Source organism: Podarcis muralis, chromosome 10 (genome assembly GCF_964188315.1).
Source record: "Podarcis muralis chromosome 10, rPodMur119.hap1.1, whole genome shotgun sequence".
NCBI lineage: Eukaryota > Metazoa > Chordata > Lepidosauria > Squamata > Lacertidae > Podarcis > Podarcis muralis.
In genome coordinates this window covers 32,625,745-32,641,029 of record NC_135664.1, presented here as the reverse complement: position 1 = coordinate 32,641,029, position 15,285 = coordinate 32,625,745, and the positions used below count along the sequence as shown (strand labels likewise).

The window sequence follows — 15,285 nt, the reverse complement described above, 5'->3', positions numbered from 1 at the left end:
TTGGTCATGACTGGACCTAATGGTCAGGGGTCCCTTTACCTTTACCTTTTAACCTCTCCCCAAGGCAGCAGGTGCAAAACTTGCACTCTAAGGCTGTGTAGGCACTATATACCTTTAAACCCCACTTGAAGCACATTCTTTCCCTCGAAGGATTCTGGTTGCTGTAGTTTACCCCTCACGGAGCTATAATTCCCAGCACCTCATAAACAAACGACAGGGTCCAGAATTCATGGAGAGAAAGAATGTGCTTCAAAGGTACAGGGTGTCTGCAATCCAATTCATCAGTTCAAGTTATTCCTACAAAATATATTGGAGATGGGGAACCTCATTCCTGGGGGCCACATCCATCCCTCCAGATAGGCTGTCTCCACTTTGCACCTCCTCCTCCTCCTCCTCCTCCTCAGCCACACAGCCTCTCCCCACGCCATGCCTCTCACTAGCCCTCTTTTGCACCCTCCTGGAGCTCAAGTGCGTCCTTGAACTCTGGCAATGCCTCTTCCTTACCTCTGATCCTGCCCATCACTGGCATGTGGCCCCCCAGAAGGCTGCCTGGAAAGGAATGTGGCCCTCTGAAAAAGCTTCCCTACTCCTGAGATATATAATGTGGCATTGAGTAATCCTTGTGTCAAAAACTGTTGCTCAATGGCTCTGGCCTTCAGCTTGCACATCTAACGCAAGCAGGTTTGCAAAGACTTCAGGGCAAGCCCAGTGAGTAACAGAGACTATACAGGTTCGTCTCTTAGGGAAAATGGCTCACTGCCCCACCAAACCCAAACCTGGCCGGCTGCTTGCTTACAACTATAGCCCAAGGGGTAGCATTGCCTATCGCTTCCCTCCTCCTCCCCAGTTTCTCTCTTCCCATTGTAAAACTCAGCAGGACATGGATGGGGTCCAAAAGAAATTAGTTGGCTCTGTTTGTCATTGGCTGTGGCTCCACTTCCTGTTGGCCTCCCTGCCTTGCACTCCAGCAGTCCCAATGGGCACCAGTGGATGGAGTCACTGCATGACCATTTGGGGACACAACCCAAGTTGAATCAGGATTCAGTCAACACTCACATCTGATCACATGCAGAGGGCTACGTGAATCAGCTCTTGTTCTCTTGCAGACTACTGTCTGTCTCAAGACTTTCACCTCTGAGAGGCAGAGCATCCTACATTAACTGGTCTTCATCCCCCATCACTCATTAAGGTCCTCAAAGTCCAGACTCTAGGCTATTTTTTCATTGCCTTGATCTCATTAGCCGACTGCAGGGAGACTTTGGCTTGCCAACATAGTCACAAGGTGCAGCAATCTAAGGTCATTGTGATCTGCATTGATAAGGCTAGATTAATAGTTAAACTGTGAACCAGAGTTTTTACCCCATAATATATTTAAGTAAGCCCTAAATATGTACCTTAACAACAAATAAATGTAAATAAGCATTCTGCATCCAGAAATAGCAAAATGTCATATAAATGTCCAAGTTAAGCAGTAGGATTTTCCTAATTGTGCCATGAAATTTGAAACCATCCATTTGGGGTCAATTTAGATGTTAAAGGTGTCTTTGAATCCCATGCTTAAGACTCCCACATATTTTTTAACCAAAAGCAGCCAATGGAGTCCAATTCAGTTCAGGTTTGTGGTACAGGTGTAGGGTGGTTTACATCAGGTATACTCAAGCAGTAGCACCTATCCAGAATGGGAACCTGTCACAGTTTCGGGCCAACAAGAATTGTTTGGCTGATGGTTGAACCCTGACTGAAAGCCATGGCTGAGAGCCCTTTAGCTTGTGCCAGAGGGCATAATATGTTAAGTGCAATGAATAAACACTTGCAGTGGATGACATTTACATAAATGAGTACTGAACATGCCTCTCTCTCATGTTACTAGCAAGTGACTATAGCATAAAGCACCATTAGAGCAGAGCCTTTAGAGTAGAGAGCATGCTAAGGGGAACATTGGGACTGTTTTGGAAAATATGTCTCATTAACCACTGTGCAATCTCAGAACTTCACCTCGGTGTTTTCTGCTGCTTTTGCGCACGAGAGCTATTCCAAGGCAATGCCTGTATTTCTCATCAGCAGACACTCATTCAGTTATCAGGAACATTTCAGGGCTCTTGAGATTCACGATTGTTGCTATGTGGACCATATATATCACAGCAAGGAGGAGGGAACAGCACACAAAATAGAAGCCAGGCAGCTTCCCTGCTCCATAAGCCTGATTCACTGGGTAGCGAAGAACCAATGTAACTTTCCAAAGTTCTTAGGATGGGCAACGCTTTCCGAACAGTCATTGCTTTCTTCCCGTCAGATGCCTGCCAGAAATACATCCTGGGAGACCTTGAAGAGATGCCAATTGATAAAATGTTGGATCTGAGCAGCAGGCAGGTGAGGAGGTTCCCGCTGCACGTTTGTTCTTTCAGGGAACTGGTCAAATTGTACCTGAGCGACAACAATCTGAATCATCTGCCCTCTGAGCTAGAACAGCTGCAGAACCTACAGATCTTGGCACTGGATTTCAACAATTTCCAAACGCTTCCCCCGGTGGTGTGCACCTTGAAGCAGCTGTGTATCCTTTACCTGGGCAACAACAGACTCGGAGACTTGCCTGTGGAGCTGCGCCAGCTGCAGAACCTGAAGACGCTCTGGATAGAGTCCAACTGTTTGTATCACCTGCCCAACGTGGTGTGCGAGTTGAAGCAACTCAAGACGCTGCACGCCGGCTCCAATGCGCTGCACTCCCTCCCTGCGCAGCTGTGGTATCTGAAGGACCTGCGCAGCATCTGGCTCTCAGGCAACCTGCTGCCTGAATTCCCCCCCGTGTTGCTTCACATGCCGTTCCTGGAAATTATCGACGTCGACCGCAACATCATCACTTACTTCCCCAGTCTCGTGCACCTGAGCAGCTTGAAGCTGGTGATCTATGACCACAACCCCTGCAGAAACGCACCCAAGGTAGCGAAGGGGGTGCATAGGGTTGGGAGGTGGTCTGAGGAAAGCCCTGAACCTAGGAAACGATCTGGTATGGATAGGGACAAAGGATCTGAGGACATCGACTCCATTCTCCCCCCTCCAGGCCATCTCAGTCTAGCCGAGTGACAAAAATTTCCACTAGAACTTGTAAGTTTGCCGCAGGAGCCTTCTCAGCCAGGGTGTTCATCACCAGATAAAGATGAGAGTATCTGGACTGTTTTCACAGGTTGTATAATCCAGTGTAAAGCTGCATGTGCTTGATTTCACTTGATTTCTACGGTATTGTGTGCATGCCCAGCTTGGTGAGTAATTTAAATACCTAGAATTAGCAAGATAAACTCTGAACTGTGACAGCCAGCTAACATACCCCTTCTGATACCTGCAGCTCTTCTACAGAATTCAGATGGAATAAAACCTAGTACACATTATAATCAAATCTTTGAGAAGGGGCAAAGGAATCAATTTAAAGATAAAAATGCAGGTGCCTTGCCGTCTGTAAAATTAAAACCAATTGCTATAGCACTAGCTCTGTGGTATTAAAGAAATTGTATGTATTTTGAAGGCAATTTGAAGATATTTCATCCTGCAAATGTATCTAGTACAGCCAAACAGGGGAAATCTTTGCATTTATCCTGGTTTTGTGTGTAAATGAGAACTTTTAAGTTGGGGTTCACCAGTTACAAATCCAACTACATGGAGTCTATCTGCATACCAGCTTGAGCGCTGCTCAGGGAAATGTAGCTTGTAGGGTAAGGAGAGATAGGACCCCTAGCATAGTGTTTAGCACCATCAGTCTCTGGGGAAGCCATGACTGATAGAAATGCAAGATTTATAGATATGCCATTAGAATAGTTTGTTTCCATTTAACTATTTAACCCGGTGTTATCCAATTAACGAAGTACTGCAGACCCCATTTTTCAATAGTCAAGCTAATGACCCTCCTACTTTTGAAAATGTAGATATCTCTGCGGTACTTTTTGCTATGTGAATGGTACCACGGACCACCAATTGGGAACCACTGCTTTAGCCTATTATACATGCCTAACAAGTTAGAGGAACTATGCAGTTAGTTGTTTTACCTTTTAAATTAAAAGACATGCAATATGTTGGATGTAATCCTAAGTAAAGCTTTTTATTATTTCATTGTGAACTATTTCTCCTCCAACTTTCCAAGCTATTTCAGAACTCTGAAAGTAGACTACAGCCTACAAAAGCTCATGCCACAAGACACGTGTTCACAGTTACAGTACCACAGCACTCTATCATTTGCTGCAGTCACCAATACGGTTACTTATTCCAGATTTTTTTTTAACATGCCAGCTAGAAATTAACTTTTATTGTCTTGAGGAAGTCATGTAGTTGAACCTCCAATTCCAGCAAAAACAGTGAGGGTTCAGATTACTTCCTCCTTGCCGAGATGTGATAAGCACACAACTAGCTAAGGTTTAGTGGCCTGTATTATCTTCATGCAGTGTTAAAAGAATCACACAGGATGACATTTTAAAATACTAGCAATAAACTTTGCTTTCATGATCAGCCACTTGCATATTATCTGAATTGTGCTCATTGTTTCACAAGGTCTTTCCAATAAAAAGCGCACACTCCGGTACTATACCGAGGTAAATGGAAAGTCAAAACAGATTTGAAACTTTTATTATGGGGTACTACAAAGAGGATGGTGGGGAAGTATAGATGTTATACAATAAGAATGAATTGGTCTTTTTGAAACAATATAAGTTAAACCAACAAAAGAATGATCACATGCCAAAGCTCGATATTCCATCCCTTTATTCTTCAAATCGGTCTGAAGCGCACAACATTTTTTGCAAACTTCTGGTCCACGTGTTTTTACGGACCACGGAATACTCAACACGGATAACGATCTGGTACTCTTTTCCTGAAAGAAGAATCAGAATTCAGTACACGCAAATGTTGGGAGGAAAGAATAGTTTCCAAGTTCATTGCAAGCCTAGAATGTAAGATCCTAAAAGTGTTTGTACATGTTTGTTATTTAGTTCATCAGCAATAGCCTTCTCAGTCCACTCTTAATTGCCCAGGTAATTCCAGAGTAGGTTACAATGATATTTCAATTCGTAACAGTAGCAGGCAGAGATAACTACAAGTCAAGAGGGTAAGATCACCGTTCGGCCCACTACCACAGATGCCTACAAGAGAGTTGGCACCAGCTATATCCGAGGGGGAGGGAATTCGACAGACAACCAACACCAAGAAAGCCCTCCCTCCTGAACTGTTTATCAGTCAATTAATTGCAGCTCCATCAAAAGGACCTCCCCACAGATCTTCATGTACGAGCTCCCCACATGTTGGATCCCTCTGGCCAAGCCCTTCTGATTATTTTGAATCAGCCAAAAAAGGCAAGTGCCGAGAGGGTATGTTTTCAGTCCCGCTGCTGCAACTCCCTTGGCCACATCCTTAGGCCTCAAAACCTGGAACAGATCCTACTAGACCAGATAGGACACTGATGGTGCCTTGATGGAGTATATCCTGTATTAGCCGGTAGTATCAAATGTAAAACAAAATTTAATAAACGTAGAAGCATACCTATTATAAGGAAATTATAGTTCAAATCAATTGTTTTTCTGATAAAGATTGATTACGGCATTGTCTCGCAAGAACTGGAAAAGCTTTGGGTTTTACCTTGGAGCAGCTTTGATAATATCATCGACACGGAGAATCACCTCTGCAGCTTCAGCAGCACTCAGCAAAACTTGCCGTTTCACTTGAAAGCTTTCCACCACTCCCAGAGTTGCCATGTCTGCAATGGTAGCCTCCTTCATGTCTTCAAGAGATTAAAAAAAAAAAAAGGTTTCTCAGAGTTACTAAGGCAAGCATCCCATTTCCATAGTTGTTTTCCATTTTCTATCTTGGCACTATTAAAATGATACTGATTTTAATTAAAGGTCTACACATTTTCTAGTGGAATTTGCATTTAGTGAAATTCAGTCTTACACTTGATTTTAATTTTCACTGCTGCTGTTGAATTTAAAGCACCCCAAAGCAGCTTCTATTCCCACTGCCAAGTGTTTATTAGTCTTAGTAACACAAAGGTGTATTTTTTTAAAATAAAACATACAAACTATATATAAAAATCCTTACCAAGTCCATACGTGGTTTTCCCTTCAATATGAGCAGCTCGAAGCTGGGAAACCAAATCTGCACTGTCATAGCCAGCATTATCAGCGATGATAGTTGGGAGCTAACAAAATCAAGCAGGCTTGTTAGACCATTTGGCAAAGAACAAACCTGCAAACTACATGCCAATTACAGAAATAAGTAACAATAATGCACAGCACACATATAAGTGCTATTAGTTACTATTGTACTATTGACCTATCCTTACTCAAAATATGTGTATCCTTGATGCAGAATCTGAATTTGTCAATACTGACAATCTTTGGCAATCCCTCCCATTCATTGAAGAGAAACAAGTTTACAAGAGAATCCCAGATCTCTGCTTAGGTCAGGGCTAGGGAACCATTATCCCTGACCACTGGCCACAGCTGATGGAAGGTGGAGTCCAACAACATCTGGAGGGCCACAGTCCTCCATTCCTGGTTCAAGGGAATCCTGCTACAATTGGTTTGGAGAGAGAGAAAGCCAACCCATGTTTTAAAAGCGCTTAGAAATAACGCTATGTAAAGCCAGCCAAGCCAAAAGAAACATGAGAAAGGGCCTAGAGGAAGATAGGTAATGTTACTGTTCCTTGGTTAACAAGGGCACAAGTTGGTTGCATGAGCCACAAACCTGAAAACTACCATCTCAAAAGACTTTGCAATGACCAACAACCAGTAAATGTCGTTTGGGTGCTCAACCTCCTCCTCCTAATTACTAGCTTTCCAGAGCACTGTGCTTCGTTATACTGGTAGTAAAAAGAACCAAACACTAGTTTACCGTGCTCAAGGCCTTAGCGAATGACTCCATTGCTACGGATTCCTTGCCTGGTGTTCTCTTTGCAAGCTCCCAGACAGCATTAGCCATTAACATCTCTGAGCAGCCTATGAGTTAGGAAACAAACAGACACCTTGTAACCAACCTGAGAAAGTATTAAAGTTAAATTTTCAATTGCTGGAGTTAAAATAAGAACACTGTATATTTACCTCCACCATACACCGTTCTAGTATCTTTTACAGTCTGGGCAAGAACACACAGTGCATCATGCAGAGATCTTTCCGCTTCATCTATGATTTGTTGTGTAGCACCACGCAGAACTACGGTGCATGCTTCACCTAAAAGGTATTAAAAGGTAAGGAAAAGCAAGAAAAATATTTCCAACAAAATCCTGTCTCCTACATAGCGATATATAAAAGGACAATGAACCTGCTGCTCTGCTGTCTATCAAGCCAAATCCTAAAGCCGCATAGTGGTGACTGGTTGTTGTTATTAATTATTGTTAAAATATGTGTACCACTCTTCATCTGCAGATCCCAGGGCAGTTCACAACATAAAAAGACAATATAAAACCATAAAAACAACAAACCAATAACCCCCCTCCCCCCCCACTAGATGAACTGAGCTACTAGAGATGGTTGCTCTGCAGCTGCTCTTGTTGCATATTCAGGCATTTCCCTTTGCATACTTGCAAAAGGTGTTATTCTGTCTCAAGGTGATAGAGGTGCTGGGGTCATTGCTCTTCCCATGTGTGGGTAACATATGAGCATTGCTACTACCCACCATCCCCGATAGTTTCCAGGGACGTGCCTGTTGTTTTTAAAATTTTCAGACTGTGGGTATCTTCTCCTCCCTTCCTGGGGTAAAGCATGAATGCAAGGTGGCAGCTGCTCCACAGACACAGCAGTGGACGGTAGCTGGTGCATATGATTGTTCTGTCCAACATTGAGCAGCAAAACCTACCCATGGCAACTCCAGAGAAATGAAGAAGTTTATCTTCACCAATCATGACTTCTTCAATCAGCTTGCAGCTTCCTAGCTTTACCAATTCTGGATGGTCAAAAGTTGAAGCAATTTCACCACCTGAGAATGAACGCAACTCTGTGTTAGCCTTTTCCTCCCACAATTGTAAAATAGTTTTAGTAACTGTTTACTTAGTAGACATACAAACCTGAACTTGGAAAAGAAGCTTTTATGAAAAGAAGTATGAGCAGATGTTCATCAGTCTTTCTCTCTCTCTCTCTCTCTGTGTGTGTTTTGTTTTAAAGAAACTAGTATGCTGATATACATTTCATCTTAAATTATGGATACATCCTCACTACCATTGTGCATTTTTTTTTAATGTATTGGTAGCCACTTTCAGCTCTCATAGTTGGCGCACAAACAGCAAAGAAGCTGGGTTCTGTGTAACTTTCCCGAATAGCTAAGAAAGAAATCAGATTTACAGTATGTTGCAAAAAAAATGAAGTGTAGGAGTACGAGTTCAGATCCTTTGTTCAATGGATGGTACTTTGCCGTCAAGGTAAGGTATTTACTATGTGGTTCCTGGTTATTACTGGCATGTTTTTTTCTGGTGCTGCTGATTTACTTTTATTATGCAGTTGTGTTTTTTGTTTTGTTTTTTACTGTACCACATTCTGGGATCCCTTGTGCAACAAAAGGCAGGTTTAAAAATAATTCTGTACCTGTAACAAGAGCTAGACGTTCAACTCCAGCAAAATCTGCGTGTTCAATAGCCATAACACCAGCAGCAGCAAACATCTGTTCTGGGTAGTTATAGATCAATTGCCTGTAATAAGAAAAGGTGCTCATAATAATGTGGCAGGAAACATATCTTAATTTATCTCAACAAAAACTTCCATAGTGCTTAACAGTACAATGATTTTTAAACACTGTGTATGACTTTAACTATGTATGTATGACTAGTAACCAAGGTTTTGTTCTTGGGTTCAACAAGCCAGGCTCTAGCTTTCATCCATGGTATGGCATAGCGGCAGCAGCAGCAGATATGAGGAAGGAGTGATATGGGAATTTCTGAGCACCTTGCACCAGAATGCTGTTTGCTCACACTAAACTACAGTTTGTTTTAAGCTGTGGTTTAAGGTGATGTGTGAACTGTGCCACTATGTAGTTACAGGCTTGTCAGCAGAGGCTCTGAAGGGTCAATCAGCATGTTCCGAACATCCCTCAGAATAATACATACCTGTTGATAAAGCAGTTTATTCCATGCTTCAGAATACGTTCAACCTTCTCCTTCATTTTCTCTTTTTCTGCTTGTTCAATTTCTGCCACCTTTGCTGTGGAATCCACTCTTACACGGGAGCCAAATATCTAAGAAATAAATATGGCAATATTAAGCAATAGCTCAACTGCTTTGACTATACTAGGATTTGCACCACAAAAATTACGTACCTTAATTTTATCAGTATCCATGCCAGTATTTGCGATAAGGATTTTTGCATTTTCAATCCTTTTTGGCTGGTTGACTCCAATTTTTTTATCCAACAGAAAACCTAAAATGAAGAAGAATCAGACTTTTGTTACAGCAGCAAGGATTATTGGGCATATTTTATGAAACTGAACAGGTTGCCTGGGTCTCTTTTTGCTCAAACAGTCATAGGAATAGATTCAAACACTCAGCTGAATAAAACAAAGCAGTATCCACCCCCCAAATCATATGAAGTATCAAGGAACACATAAGGCAGACCAAAATGAAACAGTAATAGAATCAGAAGATACTTAGCTTCTTAAATGTAGATAATTTGAGGCTACTTCAGATGCTTAATTCGTACAATACGTTATGAAGTGACCCAAGTGCATAAATATGAAAAGGTTTCTCTCAGAATGGGCAAACATTCAGTTTACATAGGTAATCCTGTGATTTAAAACCATTCAGGAAGCAATGTAAACATGATCCACTTACGTTTCACATCTATGGGAATAGCTTTCGGAGGCCCTTCTCTGAATGCAAAATATTACTTTGGAACTTGCCTTCAAAATTTTACCAAGGCTAATAGAAATATACAAATACTGGCTGCACTAATATATCACAGTAAACCATAACCCATCTTGTTCCTTCCATTTTCAGCGCTATATCTGAACCAGTGATTGTGTTTGTTTCGCTCCTACAAACCATGAGCAGTAAGCAAAGAAGAAAATTTGGTTACAGATCAGTTTATTTAGAGTGAAACAAACTATGATCCCTGGTTTGGGCATAATACTGAGACAGGAATTGTGAGCTAGTTTTCTCCCAGTGCAAGCCTGTAGGAATAAAGCAGGCACTATTTTGTCTGTGAACACTATCTGGTGTTATGGCTTACATGACAGTAAACAATGTTTTTTAAACTGGCTTAGTGGAAAGCCTGCTATTTTATCTTCATAGTAAGCAATGACAAGGCTCCTTGCTCTGACATAATTTACTGAATTGTTACCAGTAAGCAAAATTATACCTTCATCCAAGTAGGAGTCTATTAGACTTCCTCCTAGTTTCTTGATGATATGAATAGCTTCCAGATTACCAGATCCCTTCAGCCTAAGGACAGCATCTACTGCAAGTTTTGCAAAGTGATCTTTATGATGAGTAAGCAATTTTGAAGAGAGTGTGGTTTCTGCAATATTCATTAAGTCTTTGTGAAATGAAGCTTCATCTCCCCTGAAAAGCAGAAAAAAGTAAACTTAAAAGCACATCTTGGACCATCACTAAAATATATGGCCTTGATCCAGAGAACCACACAGCAAAGTTCTGCATATAATTGCAAGGCTTCACTCCACTTTTGAACAACAACCACCCACCTACACCAACCTAACAAACCGCTACCCAAACTTGGAAGACATTATCTTCAAATGTTAAGAACAAAAACACTGTAAGCCCTGGCAGATACCTAACAGCATGTGCTGCACTATTTGTATTTTAGAAGAAACTGTATTTTCACATAAAGATGTCCAATGTTTCATCTGCATACTGGAGAGACTAAATTAATCCATGAATCATGGATTTTATTTTTTCAAATGCAGAACATCCTCAGCATTTAAAATCCATGAATCAACAGCAGTACAATAGAGTTTTGCCTCATTAATGTGCCATAGACCCAGTCCTTCCCTCTGTATCTAGCACATTTTTGAACTCTGGTATAAATCAAAGTTTTGCAACACAGGTCAAATTTTTCTAATACAAGACAATTTTATTCAAAATATAGGATAATGTCCTAGAGCACTGTCCTATCCAGGTGTGAAGAAGTCTTGTTCACTAAGACAAAAGCATCTAGAATAGGGAGGCTAGTCTTTCCATAATAGCCACTGTAAAAAAAAACAAAGGAGGGAAGAAGCCATTTGCATCAGACACCATTGTCTTTAAAACATGCTTTTCACAAATAAATACAGCAATATCTAAAATAATATACTGCAGAATTCAGAATGTTTTTAATCTGTTGTGAGCCGACCAGAGTGGCTGGGGAAACCCAGCCGGATGGGCGGGGTATAAATAAATTAGTAGTAGTAGTAGTAGTATGCTCAGGATAAATTTCAAGACTATTTTGCTTATTGGTAGAATAGTACAACGAAGTTGTGTGTTTCAAATAGCAGGAAACACTTCTTTAAGTCCAAGCACCATTCAGCTCTTAATGCTACTTTCCTTTTTTGTTTGGCTGCACACACCTGTCATTAGTTACATGATATTGGACCATAACAATCTGAGAGGCAAATGCCCATTGTCTGTGACTAGAACTAACCCATGATCCACAGCAGATTTCACCAAGGCTTCTCTTGCTGCTTTTGTGGCTTCTCTCCAACCTGCAATAATGGTCTGAGGGTGGATTTTTCTGGCAATCAATAATTCTGCCTCCTAGAAAAATAAAAGCATTTAGTTTATCTTAATGCAGTTGCAAGTAAAACAGTAACTCCAAGTGTGCTTTCTGGCAAACACATGCCACTTTCTTGTTCCTTTTTTCAGTTGTCTCAATGATGTAACGGCTTAAATAAGATTACCTGGAATCTTCAACAAATAAAAGCTCCCTATTTTTTTTAATCAGTATACCTTATACATATTCTATTCTATTAACATATACCTTATACATACCTTATACATATTCTATTCTATTAAGTTAGCTATATTAGTTTGTTGCAGCAAAAAAACTTCAACTTAGCATTTCAGCATACCTTTTCAGTGTTTTAAAAAATGGAACTATTTATTACCCTTAGCAATTCAGCTGCCAGAACAGTTACTGAAGTAGTTCCATCTCCAACTTCGTCATCTTGAACCTTGGACATATCTGTGAGGAGAACGTTACCACATAAGCTTGAATATTGAAATATGTTAGCATTCTATACGGCTATACAGAAATCAGAGATAAAAACAGGATCTCTCTAACTGCACTGTCATACTAAAGGCAAGGCTGTATGTGCCCAGGATAGGGCACTATGTCATGAGAAGCAAATACAGCATTATGCAATGCTTAAGCAGCACCATCCAGCTTTTTCTTTACGTCTACGTTTGACTGCTTTGGTTCAAGAACCAGCATGATGTGGTGAATAATGTCAGACTGGGAACACAGCGTAGTTTTCACAGGAAGCAGACAATCTACAATCTTTTAATTTAGCAAAATAAAATATCCCCATAACGTATTTAGTCAAACATACCAACCAAAACCTTGGCTGCAGGGTTGTCCACTCCAATAGCTTTTAAGATAGTTGCCCCATCATTGGTTACTGTCACTGTGCCTTCTCTTCCAGTACTAAGGAGAATCTTGTCCTGAAGGTCCATATTTGAAGATATTTAATATTTGACTCAAAAGTGGTAATAGTGACAAAAACAATATATTTCAGAAATTACAAATAACTTACCATGCCCTTAGGTCCCAAAGTGCTTTTAACTAGATCTCCAATGGCAATAGCCCCAACAAAAGATGACTGGAATAAAAAAGGGGAAATTATAAATATGACCCCAAGCAGAATAAGCTCAAGCTTTCTTCTATAGCGAAACATATACAGGTGCAACTACAGTTCTAGATATCAAGTATCAATGAATATTAGACTTGCCAAACGGGCTGTCTCTGCTCTCTCTTCATCAGCACCAGCCTTGAAGATATTCACAGGTGCTAGGGATAAGGATGCCTGAAATAATAGGAAACAAAATGCCAATTAGCATATAGGAAAGACTTAATTTTCAAATAACCATTTTACACCTTGCCATCCACTTACTACGAGTGTTATGTAATTTCTGAATCCTCACATTGTGACTATTGCTCCTTTCAGGCATGATGTTCACTTATAAATCCTACATACTAACAGGTACAAGAGCACTAAGTTCTGCCTCCCAGATCACCACTGTCATCGCCCTTCATGAGTCTGAAGTGGACAGCATTTTCTATTTGGGGGTTAGGGTGGAGGCTAACAGTGTGATTTAAAGTATGAACCAACCCAGACCCTGCAATCATCATCTGAGGTGCTTCTCTGAGTGCCTCCGCAAGAAGTCTGGAGGGTGGCAGCACAATATCAGGTCTTTTCTGCAGTGGCTTCCCATTTGTGGAATGCTCTTCACAATGAGTCCACCTGGCACTTTCATCACACATCTTTAGGTGCCCAGCAAAAATGATACTCTGTAACCAGGTCTTGGGCTGATTTAACATTCTAGGGCCTTTTAAATGTGTTTGCAGGAGAGAAGCAATTGGTTTGTTTTTGTTTTATTATGTATTTTGTGTTCTCATTTTGTTTTGTTTTTTAATGTCATCAACTGCCCTGTGGTCGTCAGGTGAAGGGCAACATACAAATTTAGTAAATAATAATAATAATAAATCTTACAAAAACAGGGTTCTAGATCACATGTGGAGCCTCCATGTGGAGCCATCCTCCAATTAGTGGAGGGCAACAAGGATGGTGACGGTTGGGGAATGAGCTGAGCATGCTTGTCCCTCCTCAGGAGTAAAATGTACACACAAATCGAACAACCAAACAAGAGCTTACAGCTGCAGAACAGTGGTGAGGAATATCTGGACTGCAGGCCAAATAACACCCAAATGGCCATTTTGGTCAAGCTGCACGAGCCTGTCTTGTACCTGCTATTGTCAAGCGTGGGGCAGCTAAAGACACACTTTCCACAAAGCTTCCCAAGCTCTGATCATCAGGTCTTGCAAAGTGCTGTGCATGGGACTTTGCAAGACCCGCCGATCAGATGGATGCTAGTTCTTGCAGAACGCCACACACATGGCGTCGACAGGCTCCATGATCAGACGACGCTCAGCACTTTACGTGCCTCTCTGCCTCTGCTGCTTGGTTTCAAACAACAAGGGCAAATATGGGTAGCCTCGCCCACCTGTCAAACTTGGGGAAGGAAACAAGGATGTGGTCCACCCACCAAATCCAGGCCCCCCACCCCTGCTGCAGAATACAACGTGAACTGCGCTGCAAATCACTACAGTGGTACCTCAGGTTAAGTACTTAATTCGTTCCGGAGGTCCGTTCTTAACCTGAAACTATTCTTAACCTGAAGCACCACTTTAGCTAATGGGGCCTCCCGCTGCTGACGCGCCGCTAGAGCACGATTTCTGTTCTCACCCTTAAGCAAAGTTCTTAACCCGAGGTATTATTTCTGGGTTAGCGGAGTCTGTAACCTGAAGCGCATGTAACCCGAGGTACCACTATACATCGAAAATTAAGGAAAAGGGCGGTGTGCGTGTGATATGCGACGCGGTAGGCATGGCAGCAGCCAGGCTCCGTGAAAGGAGTCTTCACACAGATCCCCAATGAACTCGGGAGGCGACGGGACCCTCCTTCCTTGGAAGATTTTGAATAATAAAAGGAAGCTCCACGCGAGATTCCTGCCTTGCAGGGGGTTGGGCTAGATGACCCTCGGGGTCCCTTCCAACCTTATGAAGTGACTGCATGGAACTACAACCAAGAGGCCTCTCCGGAGTCCCCCCCCCCCGAGCTGCGGCTTCCTTTGTCTCTGGCGCTGGCTGCCTTTAAGCGCCGCCTGCGCACCGAAGGGAGAGGGAGGCGACCCTTCCTCCTCGGGCCGAGGAAAGGCGACGGGGGCGGCCTGAAGGGATGAAGGCCCCAGCATCCTACCCACCGTGGACGGCGCCGCCCAAGGAGAGAGCGGGGCCCAGGGGCCTCTCCATCCCCGGCCGTTGCCGCCAGGGCGTCACCGGCTCCCCTCCCCCTTTCCGGTAATTCTGGAACCTTCGGTTCCCTCCCCCCCCCCCTCAGACACGCCGGGCTCCCGCTCCCCCTCAGCGAAGAGGGACGGAGGGGATGGGATTATTAGACTCGAGGCTCACCATGTTGACGGCGCGGTGGGGCTTCCAGGCCGCTACTCGAATCTTCCCAGCCGCCTCGTGCCCGGAGCTGCAGCTGCGCGTTCGAGCGGATTCAACGAACACCGGAAATGACGTTCGCCGCCGGAGAAAGGAAGGGCAGAGCGGGCTC

The 15,285-nt window shown here is 42.6% G+C and overlaps 2 protein-coding genes across 2 annotated transcripts; one reads left to right on the top strand and one right to left on the bottom strand.

The window, feature by feature from the left end:
- The first annotated feature begins 2,156 nt into the window (after nt 1-2,156).
- Nucleotides 2,157-4,491, top strand: LRRC10 (leucine rich repeat containing 10). Its single transcript, XM_028745726.2, has one exon. The coding sequence runs from the start codon at nt 2,251-2,253 to the stop codon at nt 3,079-3,081; it is 831 nt and encodes a 276-aa protein (XP_028601559.2). The 5' UTR covers nt 2,157-2,250; the 3' UTR covers nt 3,082-4,491.
- Nucleotides 4,492-4,592: 101 nt separating this feature from the next.
- CCT2 (chaperonin containing TCP1 subunit 2) lies at nt 4,593-15,269 on the bottom strand. The gene is made up of 16 exons (XM_028745725.2): nt 15,138-15,269; nt 12,898-12,972; nt 12,703-12,768; nt 12,499-12,610; nt 12,055-12,131; nt 11,592-11,704; nt 10,314-10,516; nt 9,277-9,377; nt 9,068-9,195; nt 8,550-8,653; nt 7,828-7,947; nt 7,074-7,202; nt 6,868-6,971; nt 6,073-6,172; nt 5,614-5,755; nt 4,593-4,852 (listed from the first exon to the last, which is right to left on the bottom strand). The coding sequence occupies exons 1-16, from the start codon at nt 15,138-15,140 to the stop codon at nt 4,822-4,824; spliced, it is 1,608 nt and encodes a 535-aa protein (XP_028601558.1). The 5' UTR covers nt 15,141-15,269; the 3' UTR covers nt 4,593-4,821.
- Nucleotides 15,270-15,285: the final 16 nt, after the last annotated feature.